Here is a 27,910-nt window from a genome sequence, read left to right as displayed (position 1 = left end):
GAAATGGAGACAGACCTTTGAATTGGGACAGAGATAAAGTGATTGAGCTTGGAGAAAAAGAGAGAGAGAGAGAGAAAAAGGGCGAGAGATATGAGAGAAACATTGAGAAACTGAGAGAATGAGTTGGAGACATAGAGAAAGTGTTGTTGTGTGTGTGTGTATGTGTATGTGTGTGTTAGGGTGGAGAACCTCAGGGTATGACCATGCGCACGTTGTTCGTGGAGCTCCTGAGGGCCAACAAACCTCTGGTGCTCCATAACGGCCTGATCGACCTGATCTTCCTGTACCAGAGCTTCTACGCTCATCTGCCTGAGAAACTGGGAACCTTCACCGCCGACCTTTCGCAGATGTTCCCCTCCGGCGTGTACGACACCAAATACGCCACCGAGTACCAACTCCGCCTCACAGCCTCGTACCTGGAGTACGCTTACAAGAAGTGGTACGTAGAGGAAAAACAACAAAACAAATTCTGTAAAAACTCCTGGGGGGAAAAAGAGTCAAATTAATTATGGAAAAAAAAAAAAGTGACTGAAACACAAAAGAATGAAATTGGAAGAAAAAACATTTTCACTGCACAGTAAAAAAAATCCAGACTCCACTTCAGGATTATAAAATAAAATAAATAAATAAAAACAACAATTAGAAATATTATATATTAAAACCTTAAGAAAGATTTTCTGTAAACACAATATTCAGAAAGAAATTTGAGATGTTTTTAAAAGTCTTTTTGAAATCTGCATCTATATAATGTGATTGTGTTCCTGAAGACGATTTCGAATTTTAGATGTTGTGCTTTCAGTAAGCTGGACAACAGCAGGTCGGTGGAAGCAGCTCAGGACGGACCTCACGTCTTTCTGGAGTTTTGTAATTACTCTGGCCGTCTGCAGAGCTACGTGGACTACAGGCCCTGTTTCGACAGCTATGGTGGTGAAGGACCTCCGAACATCTGCCCTCAGTTCTCTGTAAGTTTCTTTTTTGGGCTTTTTGGAAAAAAAAAATGAATCAGCAGTTTGATTTTTCGACGTCTTCTGTTTTTATCGTGTGACGTCTCTCTCGCCAAACGTGCTCTCTCCCCTCACCTGCCTCTTTTAGCACAGAAACTGGAGACTCCTTCCAGAAAGTCTTTTACGAATAAACGAGTTGAGCATTCAGGACGATAAATTCAGCTCCATGTGTCCTAAATTGTCCATTTTCCCGTCGCAGGCGTACGGATGGTGTCCCACCGGCTCGGGCTGCACCATGTCTCACGACACGGACCTCATCATCCGGCAAGACGAGAAAAGCAAAGAGGATAAGCGGAAAAAACGGAAGCGCAGGAAGAAGAAAAAGGCTGAAAAGGAGAAGGAAGATGATGAGGAAGACGACGGGTCACCGCAGGGTAAGAAGGCTCACGTGGAGGATGAGGAGAAACAAGAACCAGAGAAAGAGGAGAAAGTTCACGATGAGATTCTGATGGGTGAAACTCCAGCTGGAGAGTCCGGCGGCGATCCGGACAAGAACGGAAACGACGCTCCTCAAACGCACGATCCGACGGAAAACGAACGTCCTGACACCCGTGTGAAGAAGGCGGAAGGAGGAACGCACCGAGCCGGCTTCGACGCGTTCATGACCGGATACATCTTCGCCTTCGCGAGCATCCGGAACGGAGACGGATCAGACCCCTGGATCCCATCATGCGCCAACAAGCTGTACCTGAGCGGCAAGAGCCTTCCTCTTCACATCGCCAAGAGCACCTTCTCGAAATCCTCCAGAGCGCATGTGACCAAGATGGAGCACATCTGGAGAAAACGATTCCCAAAAGAAGACGAGAGCATGTGACACGTTTTTTTGTCCGATATGGTATATATATATATATATATATATATATATATATATATATATATATATATATATATATACACACACACACACACACACGGTTTTAGCGAAAGCTTTCCTTTCAAAGGCGTAATAAAGCATTCAGTTTTTATATACAGATGTGAAGATGTGCTTTCTTACCGTTTCATGCTGCAAATGTGGTTTTTATGCAGTGAAAGTGCATGAATTTACCCCAGGAACGCTCCGGGGCGACGCTGCAGGTCGACGTGCTCACACACACTCACCATTTCACGCTTTTGGGAATTTTAATAAACGTGGAAAACTGAAACTTTAATTTCATACAGTCTCCCCCCACCCCCACCCCCCATCAGACTTGATTCAAGCCCCGCCCCCTTTCATATGACACATTGAAGTTTGAAAGAGAAAAAAAACGTAAAAAAGTATAAACGACACAAAAGCAAATCATTTATTTTTTTTCTTTTAAACAACTGAATATACATATACATACATGCACTTAAACATAAAAAAACCTCCAAAAAACATACGAATAGAACAAAACAAAACAAAACAAAAAAAGCAGGTCCTGATCCGTCTTTGGTAGAAATTATACATCACACGGTTGACCAGCAGGAAAAATAAGACCTCGTAAAATTCTTTTTCTCCCTCATAAATATCAAAATAGAGCCTCTCTCTATATTAATATAAAACTAGTCTGCTTCAGTTCATTTTATTGCATAGAAATGTAGTGACATCCAACAACAACAACCAAAAAAATAAGCTTCCAAAAAAGAATAATTCATCAAGTTCATCGATTCAAGTGCAATTTACAAATTATTAAGTAGTTACAGACACGGACACTTTATTATTATTATTATTATTATTATTAGAAAAGGTTTTTATCTCTGCAGAAATACTCGTTTGAAAAGGGGTGAATTGGCGTACGGAATGTTTCTTTCTCTCCCAGCGATCGGGTGCTGATGAAGAGGAGCTGCAGACAGTGCAAACAATACGAGTGAATAGCTGAAATAACGCTTAAATACCCCGGGGGAAGAAAAAAAACAAAAAAGAATCTGAATTCTGTTCGTTGTAGCTTTCATGGTTTTTCATGGTTCGCCGTTGTGCGAGTCACGGGACGCGTCCGTTTAAGATAAATACATTCATTTGATCTTCACCTGCTCGATGATGTTTTTAGGTACGAGTCTGGTTTATCAGATGTCACATCGGGACAGGAGGTCGGGCGAGGCGGGCGCGAGGACGATGGAGCGATGTCCCTTCGCGTTGTCCGGCGCACTCGGAGGAAGCGGGTTCCTGCTGTTCAGCGAGAACAAACCGGCCGCGTTCTCTTCATCCTCGGCTTCCATGTCCTCTCCGTTTCCGTTGGGCATCTGGTTCCGTTCCTTGTAGTCGGTTTCATCAAAGAAACTCCCTCTGCTGCTCGAGCAGTCCATGGCTTCCTCGATCTCAACGGAGCTCTCGTCTGACTCCACCCCCACCTTCCGTCTGGAAGCCGGTTTGGGTCTGTAGGCCGGGATCTCGGGCACGGCGTATTTCCTCGCCCAGCTGCTGAGCGCTTTAGGCCGGGAGTCTCCGCCCTCGCTCCTCGCCGAGCTAAAGGCCTCGGACAGGACGTGCTGCGGAGACACGGGCAGGGAGTGGCACTGTCGTCCCGGCAGCTGCCAGAGTTCGGGCCAGGAGCTGGCGGCGTTGGTCTGAGGCTGGTAGGAGCTCATGCTGCCTCGTGGTGAGTGCAGGTCAAACATGAGCGAGAACACCGACTTGCTGGGCATGTCAAAGAATTTAATCTTGCCGCCCTTGAGGTCTTCGCGAGCGATGAAAGGGTTGACCTTGGCGACTCCTCGTGGTCCGGGATTGTAGTACGGGTCCTGGACGTTGACCTTGCGGCCTGGTTTGCGGGAAAAGATGTCCGATTGGCTGCGCGAGAGCCAGATGTTGCGCCTTGGGCGAGGCGATTTGGGCGGGATTTTATCGTCCTGTAGACCCAAAGGGTTCAGCCTCTTTATGCCCTGGAACTTATCACCTAAACAAGGACACACAGAAGCAAAAGGCTGAAAAATGTGTACTTTTATTTAACTAAAATACCACAGCATTTTGCAGTGACATGCCATTGCATTGGAACCATCTTTTATTTTCCAACAAACCCAAACACACCTCTAGGTTATCTAAGTGTTTAAGAAGAAGAGTGATGGAGTGCTGCATCAGATGACCTGGCCTCCAAATCTAAATCCAGCCGAGATGGTTTGGAAGGAGTTGGACCAAAGAGTGAACGAAAAGCAGCCAACCAGCACTTAACACCTCTGGGAGCTCCAACCATTCCAGGTGACTACCTCATGAGGCTCGCTGAGAAGAATGGCTGAGAGTGTGCAAAGCTCTCATTAAAGCAAAAAGAAGAATCTGACTCCGTATTTGTTCTATAATAACTTTAATGCCCGCAGTCTTTATATATAATGATTAAAAAACTATAAAAGTAAGTAAAAAAACCTTGGAACGTTCTGTCATCATTTGTCTGCGGTATATTAAAAACAATAAAAGTAAAGATGTGTCCAAACTTTTGACTGGAAGTGTATAAATACGTTTTAATGTCATTCACCACCAGGGGGCGCCACGAGCTAAAAAAAACGAATGCGTCCTGGATTCGGGCCAGGCGTAAAGGTAAGTGCGTACCAGAGGGTTGAACCCCGAGACTGAAATCGTGGTATGTGTGGAATCTAATGCGTTACAAACATTGTGCCATCGCTCAGCCTTGTTTGGGATACTGCTGAAAAAAAGAGCAGATGTTCGCTCCGGCTTAGCGCATGAGCAGAACCCAAACAAAAGAGAAACGGCTGCTCAGGTGGCAACAACACCGAAATAGAACAGAACTAAAGGGATGCTGAATGATTGATGGGATGTCCAGTGAAAGCGCTGGCCCTCTCTCACTTCCTGGATTTGGTGCCACAGGAAATTAGAGATCAGGCTGTAAAATCACGAGTGTAACTGAACCTGGGGTTCGCCGTGGATCGAACCCCTGCGACCCTGACGGACAGGAAGTGGTCCTGCATGTTATACAGCTTCATAATTTAAAAAAATGGTGAGATGTTAGAAGGAACTTTAATGCTGAACGACAGGAGCGCTCTCCATCTGTCTGAACATTCCATATGTTCTGGTTCTGATGAATAATTGATGCACACACACATTTATTCCTGAGTATTATCAGCAAGAGTGTGTGTGTGTTGGTTACACACCTTTAGGGATGTTCTTTTTATCCATCTCTGCTGGTATATGGATCCTCTCCCTTTCAGCGTCTTCGGCTTTGAGACGCCGCTGGATGTCCTCCAGACGCTTAACGTTGTCTAAAAACGAAGGTCTGAGTTTCGGGTCCATCTGAAACAACGAGCCAACGAGGTGAAAACCCTTCAGGCTACGTGTAAAAGGCTACGTGTTTTCCCTTTTTAATCCAAATATAGCAGGTCAATCAGTGCATCATGAGACGTGAAAACAATACACAATAGCATGTCGGGTCAGACAGTGTGGGTGTGCACAACTACGACCTTTACATCATTTCTACCATTTTTTTTTCTTCTTCAAGATAAAAATCCAGTGTTAATCATACACACTAAATGATCCCTGAACTCAGCAAAAATGCCACCATCTTCATATGACAGTCATAAGGCAACATTAATGCCAGAGGTATAAAAAGAAATTAGAGTTAGCGAACCAGAAATACGATTTGTAGCCTTTTTTTGCGCATGTGCGAAATCGCTGCTACGTCCGTTTTTACGTGTCTAGTGATATGAATGTGTTCTTTTGTCTTTGATGTCCAGCTTCAAGAATTTCTCTTAAAAGGAGAAAATCCTGACACATGCACACATCTGTTTTACCCAAATGGGGTCGAACAAATGTACACTATTTAATTACATTTTTCCATTTATTTAATTTGATTGAACCGAACTGTACGGAACCGTGAATGTTGTGTACCGTTACACCCCATTTCACACGTTTACAGATTTCTGAGTTTATTGAAAAAGTGATTCGAGACTGAGCAGAGAATCTCGGTGCGAGACGAAGCGTTGAGTAAAGGCACGTACGTTGCAGCAGTTGAAGGCGAGCTGAAGAAAGTCAGGAGGGCAGTCTCCGACCATGTGCTGGAACGCGTGATAATCCAACCCGAAGTTCTGCCAACACACACACACACACACACACACACACACACACACACACGCAAGTTTTAGACAGATTTCTTATGAAATTAGTTACAAATACACTCTATGGACAAAAGTTGTTTTGTGGGACACCGGACTTTTCCAGCTACATTTACATTTAAAGCATTGCGCGGACACTCTTATCCAGAGCGACTTACACACTGAGTAGGGGGGTTGAGGGCCTTGCTCAAGGGCCCAGCAGTGGCAGCTCAGTAGTGGTGGGATTTAAACCTGTGACCTCTTCCCAGAAGAGTGGAATTTATCATAACAGCAAATGGGGACTAAATATGGATTGGAATGTTCCAAAAAGCATAAAACCTATACTCAGGTGTCCACAAACTTTTGACCATATAGTGTACGTCTATGATGCATGATGGTGTGATTGTGTATAAATGACACTACAGGATCTGATGATCCGAACTGACTTCGGTGCGAGGCAGGAAGTCGGGATCGGCCTGTATCCTGGCGATGATCTCACACAAGATGATGCCGAAGGAGAAGACATCGGCCTGGAGACACGGAGAAACCAGCGTGTTATCATCGCCCTCGTCGGCGAATTGTGATGAACACAAGAGGTGTGGTGCATTCTGGATCTCACCTTCTCGTTGTACGGTTCGTCTCGCAGGACCTCTGGAGCCATCCAGAACGGAGAACCTACAACCGACAGCTTCTCTCCGTCGCCACTGCGGACACGAGAGACAGAGATTCTGAACATTCTCAAATGAGTTCACACACGTTCCTCCATGACGAACGCCTGGAGGTGAGGAGGAAGTCTTAGATCATGGTAATGTCAGAGGAGTAGTGCATGAGAGAGAGAGAAAGAAACTGTGTGTGTTTGTGTGTGTGTGTGTATGTATGTGTGTGCGCGCGCGCGCGCTAGGGAACTTCTTTAGCTGCTTTGGTATTATTAGCTCTGCTATTAGTTCACTTCTGAACGCTATGTTCTGCCAGATCAGATGCCCTTACCAGCCCCACACACATACATACACACACACACACACACACACACACACACACACTTTACCTTTATTCACCGAACCCATTAAAGTTGCTTGCTTGTTAATCTTGGCACTGAGCAAGACACAGATCCCATATTAGCTAGGTGGGGCAAGCTCTGCGAGAACACACACACACACACACACACACACACACACACACACACACACACACACACACACACACACACACACACACACAGAGAGAGAAAACTATCGGTCACTTACTTATGACTAGGGATTTTTTCTGCAAGCCCGAAATCTCCAACGATCGCAGTGTAGCTGTTTTCATCTGATTTGACCAGGCAGTTCTGCAAACACACACACACACACACAAAGTATGGTGATGCAGTGGTAGAACTGATTATACAGTCCTCTTTGTACCTTAGGGTGAAATCGGGGTAAAAGTTTTGGCACCCCACACAGTATTACAACTCTGCATTAGTGTGAATTACGCGTAAGCGAGTGGAGGGCGGAGCCGGACTTAACGAGCAGTAAGACTGATGAGACTAATCAGTGTGCTTTGTTACAGTCCGGTGACACCAATAAAGAGGAGAGAGACGCCAACCTCCGAGAGAGAGCCACGAAGCAGAGAAGAGAGAAAGCGCGCCGATCCGCGAGTGAGACGGGCGGACGCCGAAGAAATGCGTGCCGATCCGCGAGTGGGCGCGGGCGGACATCAAAGAGGAAAGGCGCCCCAAAACGCAAGACTGTGGGTGAGCCCCGGCGTTAGAGCTGGAAAGGAAAGCACTGGGGTGAAAACCGAAGTACATAAAGGAAGCTCTGTTTGATTTCGTATTACAAAATTATTAGCCAAAATGTTTTAAATGTCACATGGTGTCTCAAAAAGCTTTTTTTAAGAGTCCAAAAGTAAGTACACCCGCTGACATGCTGCAGCAAACCGATCCTCATTCCTGCATTCCACGTTTTTTCTTGATCACCGATACGATCTGGATAAATCCGTTTCGATTTCCATGCGGGACGTCAGCAGGTCACGTGTGTGTACAAAAGCCGGAGCTATTTGTGGTTTTGCATTTGATTATTCTGTAAAGTATGTGGTTCGGCAGGATGCTTTATCACATCTAGACAAACAGAAAAGAGATTTTTGAATTCCAGGCATTACAGCGAATTAAGATAGCGTGGACCGGTATTTTTTGTGTGAAGCCATAACTTCTGTGAATGAATCCACAAAATGAGGTGTGCTCTCTGAGTGGGAGGAGCATCACACCATCTCCCATGTCAATCACAGTGATGCTAGCCAATCGTGTGAGAACGGGTATGTGGAAGAGGGCAGATAGCGGTTTCCTCAGTGTTACCTTGGAGGTGAGGTCTCTGTGGAAGATGCCCTTGGAGTGCAGGTAGGTGAGACCCATGGCGATATCTGATGCCAGTTTGACCCGTGTGGTCCAGCTCAGGTACTTGTTGCTGTCCAGCAGCTGCTCTAAGTTTCCACCGTTGATGTACTGCAGAAAAAGACGATTCACAGACATGACCAAGAAATAGCATCAAGAAATTTCCCCACTGTGGGACGAATAAAGGTTTATCTTATCTTATCTTATGACCACAACTCGGGATATTTATATCTGTGCACGAACATCATCTTTAATATTTTAACTAGTAAAAATTACTCATTACTTATTAAATAATTATTATTTAATTATTATAATTTTTATTATAGGTATTATTTTCAGATTAATTAATTTTATTTAGACTTTATTATTATTTGCTACGCTGTTTATAACTGTATTGTATTTTATTTTAATTTTACTAGTTTATTGTTGACTGGATCTTCTTTCACATTATTTTTACCTTAAGGTCTTTTAATATTTAGTTTTTTTTTAAAACCTTTTTCAATTATTATACATCTGAGATTTTCATATATAATTTTTTTAATTTATTTTACAAATGTTCTATTATTTGCCAATTTTACTATTTGCTTTTTCTTTTTAAAGTTATAAAGCAGTTTAATTGTTCAGTTTATTATGCAATAACATTTGGATCATTTTTATATTTTGTGAAATATATGTGAAAAAGGATTTTGTTAGAAAAAAGTATACATAAAACACAAATAGAGAATTTTTGGGTGGCGTTTTTGGTTCTTATTCCTAATAAAAAGAAAAATTCTGAGGTAAATTTTACAATCCTGAGGGTCAATGCTACTGAAAATCCATCTAGCTGTGTGTGGGACTGATTATACTGAGAGGAAGAAGAAGAAGAAAATAAATAATTACATGAAAATAATACAAATAAAAACAGATTTCCAGACAGAAAATCCCATTTTTCAGTGGTTAAAATATCTGGTTTCTAAAACACCTCAGAACAGCTGCTCTATTAATCCGCCTCCTGTGGCGTGACCCAACCATGAGACAAAAAGGCTGTGTCCCTCTTCGTCCTACTTTCCTGATTGCCTGAATTCCACATGAACGCACAATTTTTTTTACATTATTACACGTGAAGTAAAAATGAGTAAATCGGTGATGCCTCCTCGTCTTCCACCTCCTTTGTGTTCAGTAAATATGACTTCTTCTGAAACCTTTATCAGTTCATCTCCTTTATCTTTCGCTCTTTAATCTGTCCTAATGGACCTACTGAAAGGAGCTAAAGTTCATATTTTATATATATATATATATATATATATATATATATATATATATATATATATGATTGGTCTGAAGGTGTCGATTCGCTGATCCCTAACGATAACAGGTTCTTATCGTTTCTATAGTAACGAAACAAATTCACAAACAACTGCACACAATCTGCTGTACATAAAAAAAAAAAGCAGACTCTTCATCCCTCCCTGCTGTTTACTGATTTATGACATTATACAGCATGACATTTTACACCCGTCCTGTCGTTTTGAGTGTCCCTGTTTTGTTTAAGGGTATCGGCTTTCTACTTTCACAGAGTGCTCCGATGCAAATATCGTCTCTGATCTCCACTCTGGAACCGGAGACGGTGACCTTCGAGGTGACGTTCCACGCTCTCTTTTTTTTTTTTTTTTTTTTTAACGCAAACCGTTGTCCAAGGCAAATTAATTAGAGGTGTTTTGAGAGAGATGAAGGCAGGTGATGTGACGGCTATATATAAGTGGAGGTTCTGGTGTACATTGCTTGCTCTGTCTCTCTCTCTTGTTTTAATGGCAGACAGACAGCTCCGTCCATCTACAGGCTAAATATACATACTCCTTACCAGGACGTGGCTATTTATGCCCTGAGGTGTTTAGCAGCCTCAAGTCATAATCAGTTAATCAAAGTGAACAAAATGGTAAATTTGGGTGTGAAAATGTATATACAGTATATTTTTCAATTTGTATTAAATGGACCGATTGGTCCCTTCATTTCCTTATAGGAATATAGGATTAGTTTTACCTCAGAGTCTACATGAAACACACTTCTTTTTCACCTTGATGAACATTTTCCAGCATCACCCACAATGCCATGGTGTTCATGGTGCAGTGGGATCTAATCCTTTTTTCATGGCTAACTAAAGATAACAATGCAGCGGCCCTATAGTCCTTTAATCAATCAAGCTGTCAAACACCATCCAAAGAGTCAACTTTGGATTGCTGCTTTCCCGTTCTCAGAGTCCGGCTTCTGCAGCAGCTTCTCCAACGTTCCTCTAAATTACATTTATATTCACGCCATGTGGTTGACGCCATTATCCAGGGCAACTGAGCAGTTAAGGGTTAAGGGCCGTGCTCAAGGTTTCAGCTTGGTACAATGCAAGTCCGATGCTTAAACCACTGAACTTTTAATTTCTCATTAAAATAACTACATTCACTAAAACACATTATAAATATTATATAAACTTTTTCCATCAAGTTCAGAGCAGGTACTGGAACGGGCCACTGTTCAGGACCAAAGGACCTGCGATGATTATTTCAGCCATCACAGCATCGGGTCGGGGAAATGCCAGGTGGCAGACGTGAGGCGTGTATTATTCAGGGTTGCGCCGATGACAGACTTCTGTTTGTTTATAACACTCCGGAGGCTGCGTTCGTGAGTGTGTTAACGCAGCACATGAAACTGGATCTCGTCCGGTTCTCAGCATGTTTACCTGAAGATCTGCTTCATACAAGTTCATGCTTCAGTTTCTTTACACCTAAAATCTGTCAATCATTTATCTAATCAGTCCAATGTACCCTTTAACCCACCTGATCAATAGTAATCTCTCTCTCTCTCTCTCACACACACACACACACACACACACACACACACACACACATGCAAAGTCAAGCCTGGGGCAGGAGAGGTAACAGTTTTTGTTCTCTAAAAGAAATCGCCCTGAGGCTGTATTGAATAAAGACTTAATTGTTTTTTTTCTTTTTCCACACTGAACCAGATCAGAACGTGACAATAATCCGTACTGTCAAGTGGAAACTTCGCTGAACTTTTTTACATTTTTTTTAGATGGAACTGAAATTGCAAACGGACAAACCAGGCCACCTTGTGTCAACCACTGTAAATAATCCAGCTTTATATTAATAAACTAGGAAATGAACCTGCGATATTGGAATCGAGATTGGACCGGGTCCCGACAGAAAGCAGCAGGGTGATGGAGTTTCTCCTTATAAAATTAGAGTGTGTTTGTGGAGATTCATTCAGCCACAAGGGTGTTAGAAAACTCAGGTACTCATGTAGGTGTGATCAGGGGACCTGGGGTGCAGTCAGCGTTCACATTCATTCACGTTCTACAAGGTTGAGGAGGTAGCAGGAGATCTTCCACTCCAACCCATGTATCTTCAATGGAGCTGGCTTTGTGCATCGTCATGCTGGAACAGATTTGGGTCTCCAAGATCACTTAAAAGGAAGATTTCATGCTCCCGCATTTCGAAGATGTTATACAAATCAATATCCTGGATATTTTTTGATGAAATTTAGTTTCTTCTCTCCGCCGACTATCATTTGTCACTTCTCACTCCGCTGTCTGGGTGAGAAGTGAAATAAAATCCCCGGGTTACACCGTCGAGAGACTCCTGTTTGTGTATTAAACACCAGAGGTGACGACGTGTGGGTGGATTACGGAGACGCCGGAGCTCATCTCTTTATTTGATACAAATGCTAATCATCATTAATAATAACAATAAGTTTATCAATAGCTACCTGTTCACAAAAAACAGAATGAAACAGAATTACATGTTAAATCTGCTGTGTGCACGATGACGTCCTCCTGTCTTCGATATTGTGACATGAATTTGGCAAAACACGCACTAAATCTAATGTCCCCGCTTTTTTAAGGAACACATCCTTGAGTGAGTGTGTGTGTGTGTGTGTGTGTGTGTGTGTGTGTGTGTGTGTGTGCGTTTCGAAACTCGCATTCCTACTCCTACTCACCCGCTATACACACAAGGCTAACTTTTAATTAGCCTGCTCCTACAGCTGCTTTTATATTTAACTGCCAATCATGGCCCGATTATACAACCACACACACACACACACACACACAGCAGGGAAACTCCGACGATCTCACTGCATAAACAGCCACTTTGACATTTCTCGACGCCCATTTGAGGAAAAAAATTCATCTCAGTACGACGATCTAATGGCTGCATTTCGCTCTTAAATGTAGAAGAACCATATGTTCACACACATCATGCACAACTCGCCGTACTATCCGGTCCCCAGCAGGCGTTCCTACTAGCAGTTGTAGCTAATTGCTGAACCGAGTCGCTCCATATTTGCATAAAGTTACACTCTTCTCAACTTAAATCAAGTCTCTGGACACGCCCACGTCTGATCTCAAACATTCTTGGTCGATCACGTGTCTGTAATGTGGCATTGAAATTTATTTTTTTGTGTATAACAGTGATGTATGCTGCTATAACGTGGAAGTTGTAGCTCAGTGGTTAAGCCTCTGGGTTACTGATCGGAATGTCTGGGGTTCAAGCCCTGGTATCACCAAGCTGCCACTATTGGGGCCCCTGAGTAAGGCCCTTAACCATTCAGCGCACCAGAGGCTCTGTATTATGGCTGACCCTGCACTTTGACCCCGGGATCACCAAGCTGCCACTCTCGGGGCCCCGGAGCAAGGCCCTCAAACCCTCTGTGCTGACCCTGGGGTTCCTAACGTCAATGGGATATGCGAAGAAAGAAGAACTTTTCTTTCTCTCTGTAGAGTGACTGTGACTATCAAGATAACAAATATCAAAAAAGAATAGAAATAAAATAAACGAATGAACAAATGAAAGAAACAAAGAACTTTTTTCCCTCTCTTTCATAAGACTGAGGAAATTTGAGCATATAAGCACAAGGTGTTAAATGTATTTGCACATGCAAAAAAAGATCAAGTCATTGAGTTCATAATAAACAAAATATAAATAGAAGATCATTATTATAATTATTTATTTATTCTATTTACTAAAATGTGTTTCCACGTTTCATGTAAAGTGAAAATGAGATGGCGTGCACAGTCTGTTGTAGGTGATGGTGTCGGTGCATCTGCGTGCCTGAACCTCCTCAGAGGCTCCTCTTACCTCAGTGAGGGCATGGAGCTGACCTTCCTGCACGCAAACACCCATGAACCTGCAAAAAAAATGAAATAAAAAAAATCAAGGCACAAAAAAAGATCAACGTATCGTTTTATTCGGCAGGACGTCCTGTTTCTGTGAACCAACGCTGTGTATCTTTTACTTTACCGCAGCAAGCTACGAAGAGAAAGAGAAAATCTTCTCCGGCTTCTAAACGATGTCCCTCTAACAAGTTCAGAATGATCTGCTCCAGATGGAGTACGTCCTGTCATTTGTCACCGAGGATTAGCGTGCGACAGCCGGAGGAGATATGAGAAGTGAGATGAGACTTTAGGAAAGACCATGTATTCGGTGTAGAGCTCGAAGGCTACAGCAGATCCTGAGGGGAAATAATGCACAATGAAATATGGAGCCCTGAGAAAAAGATTTCTTTGTGCTTTTTAAACAATCAGTCTTCATTTGCACTTAGAATAACCTCCACTCTTCTGGGAAGATGTTCCACAAGATGGTGTTTGTGGAGATTTGTGGTGGTTCATTCAGCCTCAAGGGTGTTTAGTAAAGTCTGGTAGGTGAGGTGAGGAGGTCTGGGGGGTTCACATTCATCTCAAAGGAGTTCAGTAGGGTTGGAGCTCTATAGCAGGAGATGTGAGGCAGATCTTCATGGAGCTGGCTTTGTGCACATGGAGATTGTCATGTTGGAACAGGTTTTGTGTCTCGTGATGGAAAGATTTCTTGCTACTGCATACAAACACATTGTATACAATCGTGGGCCTCCAAGTTTCTAGTAACAGTTTTGAGAAGAAGCAGATCCGGCTGGAAAAGTTAGGTGTCCAATTACTTTTGTGTGGGTCGGGGAGTGGGGGTGGGGTTTTGGGGAAATGGAGGTAATTCCATGAATATTCTTTGCTATTGACCAATAACCAGAGTCGTTTGAAGCCTTTGCACCAGATTTTGAAGACGTTTCTCTGGTACCTAAGTGAGAGACGTCTAGACGAATGCCAACAGACAACCATGACACACACTCACACACTGCTGATGGAGAACACTCACAGCCTGCTAACACATCGCTAACACGTCGCTAACATGTTGCTCTCTCTCTTCCTCCGCTCCCTCTCACTCCGTCTTACACGTCGCATGGCAGCTGGAAGACTCTATTTATGAAACTCTGTGTCTGAGACAGGTTTATTGTGCTGCGTGTTAGCTAAGACTCGAAACTACGTGATCTCGCAGTCACGTTCCAGCTGTACGCATGCCAGCAATCGTCAGGGGAGAGCAGCTAATGCCTTCTCAAGAAATCGCTCAAAACAGTCAGAAGATCTTGTAGAGTAATTTCTATTTATTTGAAGAGCTTTTTTGTTGTTGGTCATGGCATTGTCTCTCAACTATTTATTTAATAAAAAAAAAAAAAAAAAACATATTTCTGTAAATGTAGTAGTGAGGAGTGTTATAACAGACATGATGCGAAATGGTTATGGAATAATGAGCTTTTATTGTAAAAAAAAAAAAAAAAGATGAATGATTGGTCAATAGTGGGCAGTAGTGATCAGTGATTGGTCATTGGGAAACAACAGTGATCAGTAAGTAGTCATTAGGAATCAACAGAGATCAGTGATTGGTTGCTGGTAGTAATGGTGATCAGTAATACGTCTTTAGATAAAAATGATAATCAGTGATAAGTATTTAGGAAACAAAGGCGATCAGTGTGATTGGTCATTGGGAAACAACAGTGATCAGAAAATAGTCATTGGTAATCAATGGTGATCAGTGATTGGTTTATAGGTAATAATGGCGATCAGTGATTATTTTATTGGTAATAATGGTGATCAGTGATTGGTTTATAGGTAATAATGGCGATCAGTGATTGGTTTATAGGTAATAATGGCGATCAGTGATTGGTTTATAGGTAATAATGGCAACCATTGATTGGTTTATAGGTAATAATGGTGATCAGTGATTGGTTTATAGGTAATAATGGTGATCACTGATTGGTTTATAGGTAACACTGGCGATCAGTGATTAGTTTATTGGTAATAATGGTGATCAGTGATTGGTTTATAGGTAATAATGGCGATCAGTGATTGGTTTATAGGTAATAATGGTGATCAGTGATTGGTTTATAGGTAATAATGGTGATCAGTGATTGGTTTATAGGTAATAATGGCGATCAGTGATTGGTTTATAGGTAATAATGGTGATCAGTGATTGGTTTAAAAGTAATAATGGCGATCAGTGATTGGTTTATAGATAATAATGGTGATCAGTGATTGGTTTATAGGTAATAATGGCGATCAGTGATTAGTTTATAGGTAATAATGGCGATCAGTGATTGGTTTATAGATAATAATGGTGATCAGTGATTGGTTTAAAAGTAATAATGGTGATCAGTGATTGGTTTATAGATAATAATGGTGATCAGTGATTGGTTTATAGGTAATAATGGCGATCAGTGATTAGTTTATAGGTAATAATGGCGATCAGTGATTGGATGTTAATAATAGTGATCAGCAATTGATCTTTAGAAAACAATAATGATCAGTAAAAGTGAACACAATAGTGTTAAATCGAGTGAATCTGTTTGTAAAACCGGCAGCTATGAAGCGAGCAGCAGAACTGTATCCAGTGCAGGAAAGTCTTTACAGTATGATAAAAAAGAATCACTAGATTTATTAATATGCTCTTTAAAAAAGCCATTCGTATTATAGGTCTATTTAAATCTAGTGTCTATCTATTAGAGCCTCTGATCCCCTGGGTCCCCCGTTGCCCCACCCGGGGCAATTCCACACCACACCACACCAATTAAGGAGTGACTCCGGGGAGTTATGGCGTAATAAACTACAGGTCTGACATTTACTCGTTGGGTCTTTTTCCAAATAACAAAGACCCCCTTAGTCAGCGCTCGGGGCCTTTCGCCCCCGTTCCAGCAGGACACAACAATGACGTGATTGTGAAAAACACACACAAGCCCCCCCTCTTTCTTTCTCTCTCTCTCTCTCTCTCTCTCACACACATTCTGCTGTACAAACACAGAGCACGGAAATAGAGTGATCCTGAACGAGCCGTCTGAACTGCGGTTCCATTTATAGACAAATGTGCACATCTGGGTTTTTTTTCTTTTTCTTTTTTTACGAGACTGTAGTTTTCCACAGATGGCCACAAAAAACGGCAGACACTACAAATCGAATCAACAGATGAGGGATGAGAATCGGAGCTTTACGATGCACGTCTTCCCTGAAGCTTCATCACGTCCAGTGTTCTCCGAGTTCGCTCAAGATTCGTCTGTACCAATGACCTCATCTCTACTTACAGCACTGACCAACCACTCTATATCTGTATATACTGACCGATATAGACATTCATGTCTTGTTTCTTTAACAACAAACTCTAAACTCTAAAATTAACTCTATTACATGTAGGATTAAAATTTACAAGGTATCACACCATCCAAAAGTAATTAGCTCATTTGCATATCGTATGTGATTGGCTAAACGCTATAAAGCTTGTTTTGTGACATCACAAACAGGGCTTTTTATCTATATTTAATATTATGTTTAGACACTTGTTATGCTGCAGAATAACAGCAGGCACTTTTCTTGACTATGACATGGTACCTTGTAACCTTTAACCTTTAAGCAACTCTATTGTGCGACTCGACCTGAGAACACCATCTGAACATTGAAGCATGGTGGTGGCAGCATCATGTTGAAATTGACCTCATGGTTGCCTCTCTGACTTCTCTGGCACTGAAATTTGGTCGACGGTTTTCCATTTGCTTATTCTTTTATAGTAACGAGCTCAAAACGTTTACAAAGACCTCTTTTAAATCCATTCGGAAGGTTTTAGGATCATGTTTTGGTCATGAGGAGAATAAAAACTGCATCGACTTTCCCATTAATTTTATGTTGCTGGAAAACCTCTGTAACGTCTGAAAGTCTAATCCAGAATTTTATATGATGCACCATGGCTTCTATTATTGATATATGTGTGTGTGTGTGTGTGTGTGTGTGTGTCTGACCTGAGAATGTTGGGGTGTGAGAGTCGGTTCATAAGTTGCACTTCTCGCAGCATGTTGGCTCGGTTGCTGCTCAGCTTGTTCATCTTCAGAGCCATCACCTGGCCTGAGGCTTTGTGACGAACCTACACACACAAACACACACATATACAAAATATATACTTGTGCTGATGTGAATCGCATCACAACAGAATGGAATAATACACCGTGTCATGCTTCGTTTAGAGAAAACTAATCAACCCCTTCTAACCAATCAGAATTAAGAATTTAAAAACAGATGAAAAGAATCAATGGAATGGAAAAGGGTGAGGACAGGAGGCAGGGCATGAACGTTTTTAAGACTTTCTTCAAAAACTTTGACTAACAACACCGATTTTGATTCCAGGAGAACTTCAAGTGAAATGCTTTGTGCACCAGCAGGCTGAGAAGATCTCAATCCTCCAACCTTCTTCACGGTGATTAAAGCTTGACAAGGAATGACTAATCGTTCATGGTGCGTGAAACCTCTCTCGGATCGTCAGATAACCTGCACTCAGACACATTTCTTCATTTCCTCTTCATGTCAAAGCTTCTTTCATGGACTAAAATATGTCGAGCGATAAAACCACAGGAAGTTTCGTTGACAAGTGCGTGAAAAGAAAAAAAAAGTAGAATCAGTCTTGGCCAGAACTTCTTAAGCAGAGCACAGAGCACAGAGCACAGAAGAAACTCTGTGGTGTGTTACAAAAAAAATTGCCAACGCTAACAACCCAAATGACTGGTTTAGGTCACAATATGTCATTACATTGATGCTAGTTCAGAGAGAGTTGCGGCTACACACACACACACACACACACACACACACACACACACACACACACACGATTGAGAGTATGGATTCATCTAAATTGTTTCCACCACAGCTAGAGAGGAACTTCTTCAGGTAGGACAAACCTGAGAGGAACTTGTCTCCAGAAAGGACACACACAATAATATAGTCATTGTTTGAGCTATTATTAGTTTAGATTAGATTATTAGATTAGCATTTTGTAGCAACTACATACTCATTATTGGAAATAACAAAAGCAAAAGCGGTGGAGGCAAAGCTTTAAGAACGTCCACCTCAGAAACATCCACCGGTTTTAATCAAATAAAGTAAAAGACTTTGGGACTGAACTCCACACATATATCTCAACAATTGGCGAGTGGTGATGAAAATGTCTGGATCTGATTCTGGTTCTGAGGAGAGGACATGAGGAGTCAGACGGCCATGTATAATGTTCTCACGCTGATCTACAGCCCAACTGCAGAGCGAGCAGTCTGGTGGAAACACAAGCCCAGACAGTCGCTCTATAAAGTATACAGTGGTCCAGACGACCTGCTACACAACCATTCTAGCTAACAGTTCACATGTGCGACAGGAACAATCCATTATATGCATCATACCAGAGTGTAAAGCAGAATATTCCCTTTCTTCAAACCTGTGTGCTTCATACACTATACAGACAAAAGTAATGGGACACCTGATCCTTCCTGCCATATGTGGTTCTTCTCCAAACTGTTACCAAAAAGCTGGAGGCACACAATTGTACAGGACGTCTATAATCAAATTCAGCTTTAACTTGGGAACCCAAACGTGTTCCAGCATGGCAATGCCCCTGTGCACAATGCCAGCTCCATGAAGATTATTATGGTCCACATGATTTGGAGAAGAAGATCTTAAGTGGCCTGCTATAGAGTATTGATCTCATCCCTACTGAACACCTTTGGGATGAATGTGAACGCTGACTGCACCCCAGGTCTCCTCACCTTCTCACCTACATCAGACTTTACTAATACCCTTGTGGCTGATGAACACAAATGTCCACAAGTACATTCCAAAATGTTTTATAAGGATTTATAAGAGACAATTTGGACTAAATGTGGAATGTGATGCTCAAAAAGCACCGAACGTATGACCAGGTGTCTGCAAACTTTTATGTAACGCAGTATAGTGTATATAAATCAGCTAGAAAACTTGCCTAATTTATTAGAAATGTATTCTCTTTTTTCAAACCAATGACAATCTGGTCCCAAAGTCCACCTCCAGCCTTACAAATCAAACCTTTCCACCTTGGGGATTTTATGTTTTTTACCATGGAGATCTGTTCAAACTCTGTCTACCGTGGCCATCTGGTTCAATCTCCTGTGAAACCTTACTACCTGGGTATCCACTTTCCTGTCTTAGGAAACATTCAACCATAGACATACATTCATTCAAATGATTTCTAAAACCATTCAAACATGGGTATAGGTTTCATAGCGTATTTGAAAAAATCAGTTTGGGATCCGATATTAAACCGTTCCACCATGGTCATCTGTCCGGATCAACAATGAAACCATTCAAGCATGGCCATCTGATCAAGTTTCAGGCCATAATAAGAATTAATGCAATCCATGTCCCATTGTTTTCTGTTTGTTTTAAAGGTTAAGCCACTTGTTTCTAAGAGATTACTTGGGTATAAATGGCACACTAAAAAAGCCAACAATGGGAAATCATGAGGCGAATAAATGCCATTGTTAGGGATGCAGATAAAAATCTAACAGGGCTAGACATGGGGCAGTTAGAACAAAACCAGTTCTTGACATGCAATGGGGCTGACGGTCAATCTACAACATACACACCAATCATCTGTCACAAGTCCTGATCGTGTTAAATGGTCTTAAACTCTTATAATAAACCTCTTGGTCGTTCCAACACCACCCCTCAACCTCCTGAAGCATAAACAGTGGCGTTCAAGAATCTCCACTATCCCAACAGTCCCTGGTTCATCTGAAGTGAGAGAGGATGCAGGCGAGCAGCTCTGCACGTCCAGCAGGGATGATGAGATTCCCTGATTTGTAACGGTGCATCGCCATAAAAGTTAACAATGTGATGCACCGCTTTAAAAGAAAGAGTGTGCATCGTTTTTAAACGCATTTGCATCGGTAAAAACGATTTATTGATATATCATTATTAGTAGATGCGCTTGGTTTTTATAAATTTAGAAAGTGACCGATTTTGTGTCCAATATTTTATATGTAAATGGATTTTCTCGTCGCTAAACCGTCTCTTGAGCGAGTTCTCTCAGCACCGCTGCTGCTACGTGAATATGAAGTATCGCAACGCTACGGAGACAGAGGCGTGTCCTGAGAGTCACGTAGAATACAGATAGATTAACATGGCAGAGGTAGAGCTGTAACTTCCTGGACATCTTATTTTTTTAACATTGCATCGGATTGCTTCGAATCATACTGTTGAATTGAATTGAAGTCTGATCGTACCAGTAGCAGCTTCATATCTATCTTTAATGTATCGTATCGTTAGCTATGCATCGAGATGCGAATCACATCGGCCTCAGTCATCTAGACCAGGGGTCGTTAACTCCTGTCCTTAAGGCCACCTGGCCCGAACAGTTTGTTCCTCCTACCTTCAACACACCATTCTTTTCCAATTATGGTGTGGTGGGATGAAGCGACCTTACTTCAAGCGTACTAAACTTCCATAACAGTATGATCTGACGTTTCCTGTTCCTCTAACACCACAGCAACTTCCTTGGTTTTGCCTCTTAGTGTTAATTAGACGGAAAAGACGCAATTACCGAAAAACCCTTACGCGTCCACACCTTCCAGCAGGTGTACCTCGAAGATCAAAGTCCAATGCGTTTTATAAAACAAGACCTTTAAGAAGACCAGAAGGTACTACAGGACGTAACGTTGGATCGACTTGCCCAGCAGCATAAACAGAACAAAATTCCGTTACCTTATAAACCTCTGAGAAAAACCCGGAGCCGATCCATTCGCATATGAAGTCATCAAGGCGTGTCAGGCAGGAGAAGGCACTGATGAGGGCACGGTAGGAAGAAGGACACACCCTGTCCGTTTGGGCAGGACCTGTCTCTGCCTCGAACACTGCTCGTCCAGGTCCTCCAGTCGATCAGGCCGCCTGGGGAACCCAGCAATGGAGTTGCGCTTGCTCCTCTCCATTGCTAAGTGCTGCACGACTGATGTGGCGGACAAGTCTTTAATCAGGCCTTCACATTTTCTACGCAGTGACGGTCTTCCTCAGACCTGTGAAATCAGAAGAGACATAAATCGATGTTATCTAGACATGAACTCACTCTCGGTCACATTATTCCTCATAACGGAGATGTAAAAAGCTTGAATCGTGAGGGGGAAAAACATTTGTTTTAAATACCAAAAATTTGAGTCATTGTTTCATTTTTATTTTACGTAATCCAAATGACGTAAAAATATTACTACATTTGGGAAAAACACTGACATTTCCTTTAATTGTAAGAAGGATTGTTTGCTCAAGAACGAGAAGATGAACTATGGGGCAACATGGACCGATGTCATAAACAAACCGAGGCAAAAAGAGCACATTTTTTCGAAGCTGAAAAAGTAAACTTTGCTCCCTCTCTGTTTACAGATTGATTACAGCCATCTTGAGTTCTATGTGTTTGCCTGGACGCGGTGCTCTTTCAAAACAGGAACGCCTTTGTGGTGAGATAAATATTTACTTGAACCCATCTTCGAGACTCTGGTAGCATAGTGGCAATAATTTATTTGTCATCACTAATGTTAGTAAGTGGCTTGAATGGCAGTGAAACCTTTACATTACATCATTGCTCTTTTACAGAGTAGAACAAATAATATGTGATCAGTGAAATAAACTGCACCGGACCTCGACTCGACCCCTGAGGAACACCTGGTATTGAGTGTAAAAATGTCAAGACTTTTCCACCTATACAACAAACCTGACAAAACAAATTATTATTAGCATTATTATATGCTGAGTTATTACAATATTATCATTAAACTCAAAAGTAAAAGTTACCACTTAGCTTAGCTACACTGTATTGCCAAAAGTATTGGGACACCTAACATTTCCAGCCATATGTGCCTCTTTCCCAAACTTTGGCACAAAGTTGGATTGTATAAAATGTCTTTGGATGAAATTTTCTCTTCACTTAAACTAGGAGATCCGAACCTGTTCCAGCATGACAATGTCCCTGTGCACAAAGTCAGCTCCATGAAGATATTTATCTGTGTAAAGCTGCTTTGAGACAATGTTCATGGTTAAAACCGCTATACAAATAAACATTAATTGAATTGAATATTCTTTACATGGTTTTGGAGATGTGAAAGACCCCCAACTATAGAGCTCTGAAATCAACACATTGGGATGAATCCACTGACTGTTCTCACAAGCCTTCTCACCTCACCTCTGTCAGTATCTGACCTTACTAAGACCCTTGTGGCTGAATAAATTTCCACAAAATTTTGTGGAACATCTTTCCAGAATGGTGGAGGTTATTATAACAGAAATGAGGGACTAAATGTGCAATGAATGGACATTCGGGGCCACCCAGATGAGGATGTGCTCCATTTTTGAGTCTGGTTCCTCTCAAGGTTTCTTCCTTATACCGTCTTAAGAGAGTTTTTCCTTGCCACAGTCACCACTGGCTTGCTCTTTAGGAAAAAACAATTACTACCTTCTATGCAATAAACTTACACCAAACAAATATAATTGAATTGAACTGAATGTGGAATGGGATGCTCCAAACAGGACATGCATACAAATCCTATGGTCAGGTGTCCACAACTTTGTGAGGATACTGTGTAGGAGAGAATGAATGCCTACAAATGATGATGATAATTGACAGAACGGGTTTTGACGCAACCCTAATCAATCCAAGGTAACTAGTCTAGCTAGCGCATTTTTACGACGTCCCATGTTTCCATAACAGCACTGGTATTGGTAGCGTTCGGGTTGAAGAAAACGCTAGCGAGGTTGTTAAATTGTTAAATTGTATTAAAATTTTCACTCAATAAAAAGTAGCTATCGTATAATAATATATAAACGTTGGTAAATTGGCTGCTAGCACAAGTGTTGTAGTTTAAATTGCAATCAATTTAATTACTAAATAATAAATTCCTAGTTGTACAATTTTAATTGTTAACAATATGTTACACAATTATATTTACTGAATTTGAAATCGCCTGTTGTTTTATTAAAAAAATATATAAATAATATCACAATACTGGCAAAATCTCAAGAAAACGTGAATCATGATAACATTATCACAATATATATATTTATGTTATATATTATGATATTATGACACCCCAAAGTTTTTTTTTCCACTGACCAGCATCTTGAAATGCATTAAAAGCGATGTTGCATTTGATTTCCACCACGTACCAATGAACCAAGCGTTTCCCCTCATTCATCTAAAAAAAACTCAGTATACGGATGAACTGCGGCGCCGTAACGTTTTATTTCTAAACGGAAAAGAGAAAAAAAAAGCGAGATAATGTGCAGCTTTGCCAGGACCTAAACACAAGCTTCTCTCTCAGTTTCGTACCGCACCCCAATTTAGAGGCAAAAAAAACGTGAAAGTTGCCAGGATTCCTCAAGCTGTTCCTCTCAAGAGGCCGGGTCAAACCGATCGCCGAGCGGGTAAAAGTGCATCTGACGTGGATCCTCTCGTACTCTGGACAGAGGAAGCAGAGAGCGGAGATGGTGCAGCTGGAGCAACACTGAAGTCTATATTTAATCAGGCATCTCACTCCTATTTTTCACCGACTTTACTGCCAGAGTGAGCACGGTGTTCGGTTCTCCGGTTTTAAGAACTGGGCTGCGTTTCCATTAGATGAAGGCACGACGTTACGTATTTAGATGTGCGATTCGACTCGACTTCAATCGAATGTGTGGTGTTCCTCATGTTGGTGTACAACAGCACCCTTAAGAAATATCCGCGTTCACGGCGTTAAAGTTCTCGCGCGGTTCTTCAGGCAGAAGGGAATTGAGCAACCGAACGTTTCAAGAGAAACCATTTGTGATTCGACTCAAATGTGTCGTGCGTCACGAAACGCGAGTTGCTAAACTGAATCGTGCAGAATTCACTACATTTAGCGAGATCTTCTAATCCAACCCTTGTAAACCATATCTTTATGTACCAGGTTTGTGTGTGTAAAAGTGAAGGGAAAATTTGACAATTGTGCATCACAATTGTGTGTAGAACTTTGTGTGAATACTTTTGATACATCAGTATTTTTCACCACAAAATACCCATTTCTGGAATGGGAATAAAAGACAAGATGAGGAAGCTGGAGAAGTTGGTCAGGATTATGACACCATCTCTACAAGCTGGGATGTTCTGTATGTTAAAGAAACAGATAGTCAGCTGTCTATAGGATTATAATGAACAAAAACTCATCACACAGCAACATAAACATCTACAAACACCTTCATGGCGTTCGAGTCAGACTGCATCTACAGGAACGTTTCGGGTCAAGAATCTTTTTGGATGGAAATCAGTCTGTAGCCAGTGAATTGTTCAGATCAATGCATTTTAATAAAATATCTTTTATAAATGTCAGAAGTTTTATAATAATAGCGACACTTGAATTAAGAAACGTGACTTGTTTGCTCGTACACTTCCCCAAATCCAGGTTTCAGAAACTGGCTGCGGATGTCAACACAAGTCATGACTCTGTGATGTTTTTTTTTGCCCTGACATGTCTCCGTGGTGTTTCTCAGAGACTACCTGAAAGTTGCAGGTGTTTTTCTGGACTGAGCTGAACAATAACATACCTGGCATTCCCCAGATCAGAACTGAGATTTTGATAAGCATCCGAAACTAAATCGTCTGCTTGTACAAACACGTTGCGAAACACATCGGATATTTCCTTTTCTGAAAAATGTCAGAGTCAGCTTTCAGAAGATAAAGAAGTGTCTATCATGCATGCAGGGCCCATATGATGAATCTCCCACTGCAGGTTAAAGCTCTGGAGAACACCATGGCAGCCACGGTGCGAGCGCTAGCAGGAACGAGTGAAAGAAAATGACAATCGGGAAACGAGTTCACACATGGTGAGGGTGGAGAAGTGAGAAGGATCCTGGATTATCACTCGAGGTGTTAAATCGGCACCTACAGCAGTAAATTAAACTCTTTGTGTCCATTTGGACTTATATAACCCGACTCCGCTGTGCAGTGAACCAACCCAACCCCTCAAAGGGCCACCACACACCCATGAGCTCGTCCAAATATATAAAAGCTAAATTTAACGCTGTAATGAGCAAAGCGACACATCAAGGGCCAATTCTTCCCTGTAAAAACCTTCCAAACACTCTAAAGCCTGGCTTAACAGTGATGTCCCAACCAGGCACTCCAGAGTCGTAGCAACTCTTCACTTAACACCATCAGGACTGACTCAACACTAACAGAGGGCTTATCAACATTCTAAAGGGCACTCCGAAAGTCAAGGGCTGACTCAACACTCCTCAGGGACAACAACAGTAAAACAGCTGATAAAGTCTCGACCACTGTAAAGCGACATTTCAGCACTCATTTAAACACAATACAACCAACCCATCCAGAGAAAGATCAATTCAACACTCAAAAATAGGCCAACTCAAAAGGTTAACTCAGTCCTCTCAGTGTCAAGGCAACACTCAAACGGTGAACTCGGTCCTCAGTGCCAACTCGACCCTCAAGGGTTTAACCCAGTCCTTTTAGTGTCAACTCAACTCTCAAGGGTTTAACCCAGTCCTTTTAGTGTCAACTCAACTCTCAAGGGTTTAACCCAGTCCTTTTAGTGTCAACTCAACTCTCAAGGGTTTAACCCAGTCCTTTTAGTGTCAACTCAACTCTCAAGGGTTTAACCCAGTCCTTTTAGTGTCAACTCAACTCTCAAGGGTTTAACCCAGTCCTTTTAGTGTCAACTCAACTCTCAAGGGTTTAACCCAGTCCTTTTAGTGTCAACTCAACTCTCAAGGGTTTAACCCAGTCCTTTTAGTGTCAACTCAACTCTCAAGGGTTTAACCCAGTCCTTTTAGTGTCAACTCAACTCTCAAGGGTTTAACCCAGTCCTTTTAGTGCCAACTCGACCCTCAAAGGTTTAACCCAGTCCTTTTAGTGCCAACTCGACCCTCAAAGGTTTAACCCAGTCCTTTTATTACCAACTTTTACTGCCAACTCAACACTCAAACGGTGAACTCGGCCCTCAGTGCCAACTCGACCCTCAAAGTTTTAACCCAGTCCTTTTAGTGCCAACTCGACCCTCAAGGGTTTAACTCGACCCTCAGCACCAACTGAACCCTCAAAAGTTGAATCCAGTCCTCATATCACCAACTCAACCGCCAAAAGTTGAACTCAACCCTCAAAAGTTCAACCCAGTCTTTTCGGTACCAACTCAACCCTTTCAACCCACAAAAAGCCAACTAAACTCCTCAGAGACTCAAAAGCCGGTTCAAACTTTGAAACACCAACTTATAACACTAACACTCAAATTAACCAAACCTTTAACAATTTAAACTGAACATACCGACTCTAAACACCGTACACACCACCACCACTCCACACTCAACTCAAAACCTCTCAAAACCTCGTCACACCCCAAAGACCAATTCACCAACTCAACCCTGGAACCTGCAAAAGGTTAATTCCCCTCAACCCAACATCATAAATCAACACTCCCCAGGTGAACTTTTACCCACATCAACACTGCAGTCCAGACCAACAAATACATCAATCTGACCTTCTGGATGTTAAGAACCAACTAAACTCTGCTGATCTTTATCCATTCAAACTGTTCACGTGCTGATCCCAGTTATAATGCAACCTCTTTACCAAGAAATACCTAACCATGATTACGCTTATTGCAGGTACATGACTGAGGAGTTCATCAGGAAATGAAAGTTAAGATCTGAAGAGATGCAGAACTTCATGGTTCTTCATCAAGTGCATGCATCAGGAGGATAGTCTGCAGAGCATGCACAAAATGCACAGTGCTGCAGATTAATGGTCTTGGAGAACCAGAAGCATGCAACAAGTGAAACAAACAAACACACACACACACACACACACACACACACACACACACACACACACACACACACACACAATATCTTGCATTAAATGGAAACTGCAAAGGTGCAATTCTTGTATTCCTCGTGCATGGCTTCCAGACACCTGGGGGTCTTACCTTGATTGTCCGTCTTGTCCTGAAGTTGTGCGAGTCTTTATTTACTCCCATTGCACTTCAGGGGACGACATTATAAACGCGTTTCTCCTCCAAATGGATCCATAAACAGGGAGTTTCTCGTGCACTACAGAATTTCAGCGAGGCGCGAGCGCAACCAATACAGAAGAAAAGTAAACAAAACGCGACGGCTCTTTTTTTTCCCCCGCAGACTTTTTCTTTTGTTTCTAATTACATCCTCCTTTTTGTAATATATAAATCAAATTTTTCAAATATCTCTAAATCTAAAGCTGGTTAAGAAAATCCACCACCATAAAAAACCGTTCTCTCGAGTCCAATCTGCGTCAAAACACAGCCGAAGTATATCCCCGACTTCAACCCCTTTTTGCAACTCCGTGAGCTGTATCCCAAATAGCTCACAATTTCCAAA

General features: G+C 41.9%; 2 protein-coding genes across 3 annotated transcripts in view; one reads left to right on the top strand and one right to left on the bottom strand.

Moving 5' to 3' along the window:
• The window catches only part of toe1 (target of EGR1, exonuclease), an 8,243-nt gene extending 2,142 nt beyond the window's left edge, over positions 1-6,101 (top strand). Inside the window, exons 5-8 of one of the 2 annotated variants that reach the window (XM_046877174.1) lie at positions 180-439; positions 800-962; positions 1,204-1,859; positions 5,999-6,101. In XM_046877174.1, the coding sequence (XP_046733130.1) occupies positions 180-439; positions 800-962; positions 1,204-1,818 (1,038 nt within the window). In that variant the 3' untranslated portion in view covers positions 1,819-1,859; positions 5,999-6,101. Of the gene's footprint in view, positions 1-179; positions 440-799; positions 963-1,203; positions 1,974-5,998 lie in introns of those variants that run through there. The other variant, XM_046877173.1, reaches the window with a different exon arrangement.
• On the bottom strand, positions 2,530-27,910 carry tesk2 (testis associated actin remodelling kinase 2). Its single transcript, XM_046877172.1, is given in 12 exon segments — positions 2,530-3,856; positions 5,061-5,199; positions 5,904-5,990; positions 6,443-6,526; positions 6,616-6,700; positions 7,241-7,323; positions 8,329-8,475; positions 13,488-13,536; positions 17,494-17,615; positions 21,251-21,391; positions 21,394-21,558; positions 27,484-27,910. Coding segments are annotated over 11 exon segments (1,848 nt in total). The 5' UTR covers positions 21,475-21,558; positions 27,484-27,910; the 3' UTR covers positions 2,530-3,026.

The sequence above is a fragment of the Silurus meridionalis genome, chromosome 20 (genome assembly GCF_014805685.1).
Source record: "Silurus meridionalis isolate SWU-2019-XX chromosome 20, ASM1480568v1, whole genome shotgun sequence".
Taxonomy (NCBI): domain Eukaryota; kingdom Metazoa; phylum Chordata; class Actinopteri; order Siluriformes; family Siluridae; genus Silurus; species Silurus meridionalis.
Note: the sequence above shows the minus strand (reverse complement) of the source record. Positions and strands in the feature narration are given on the sequence as shown.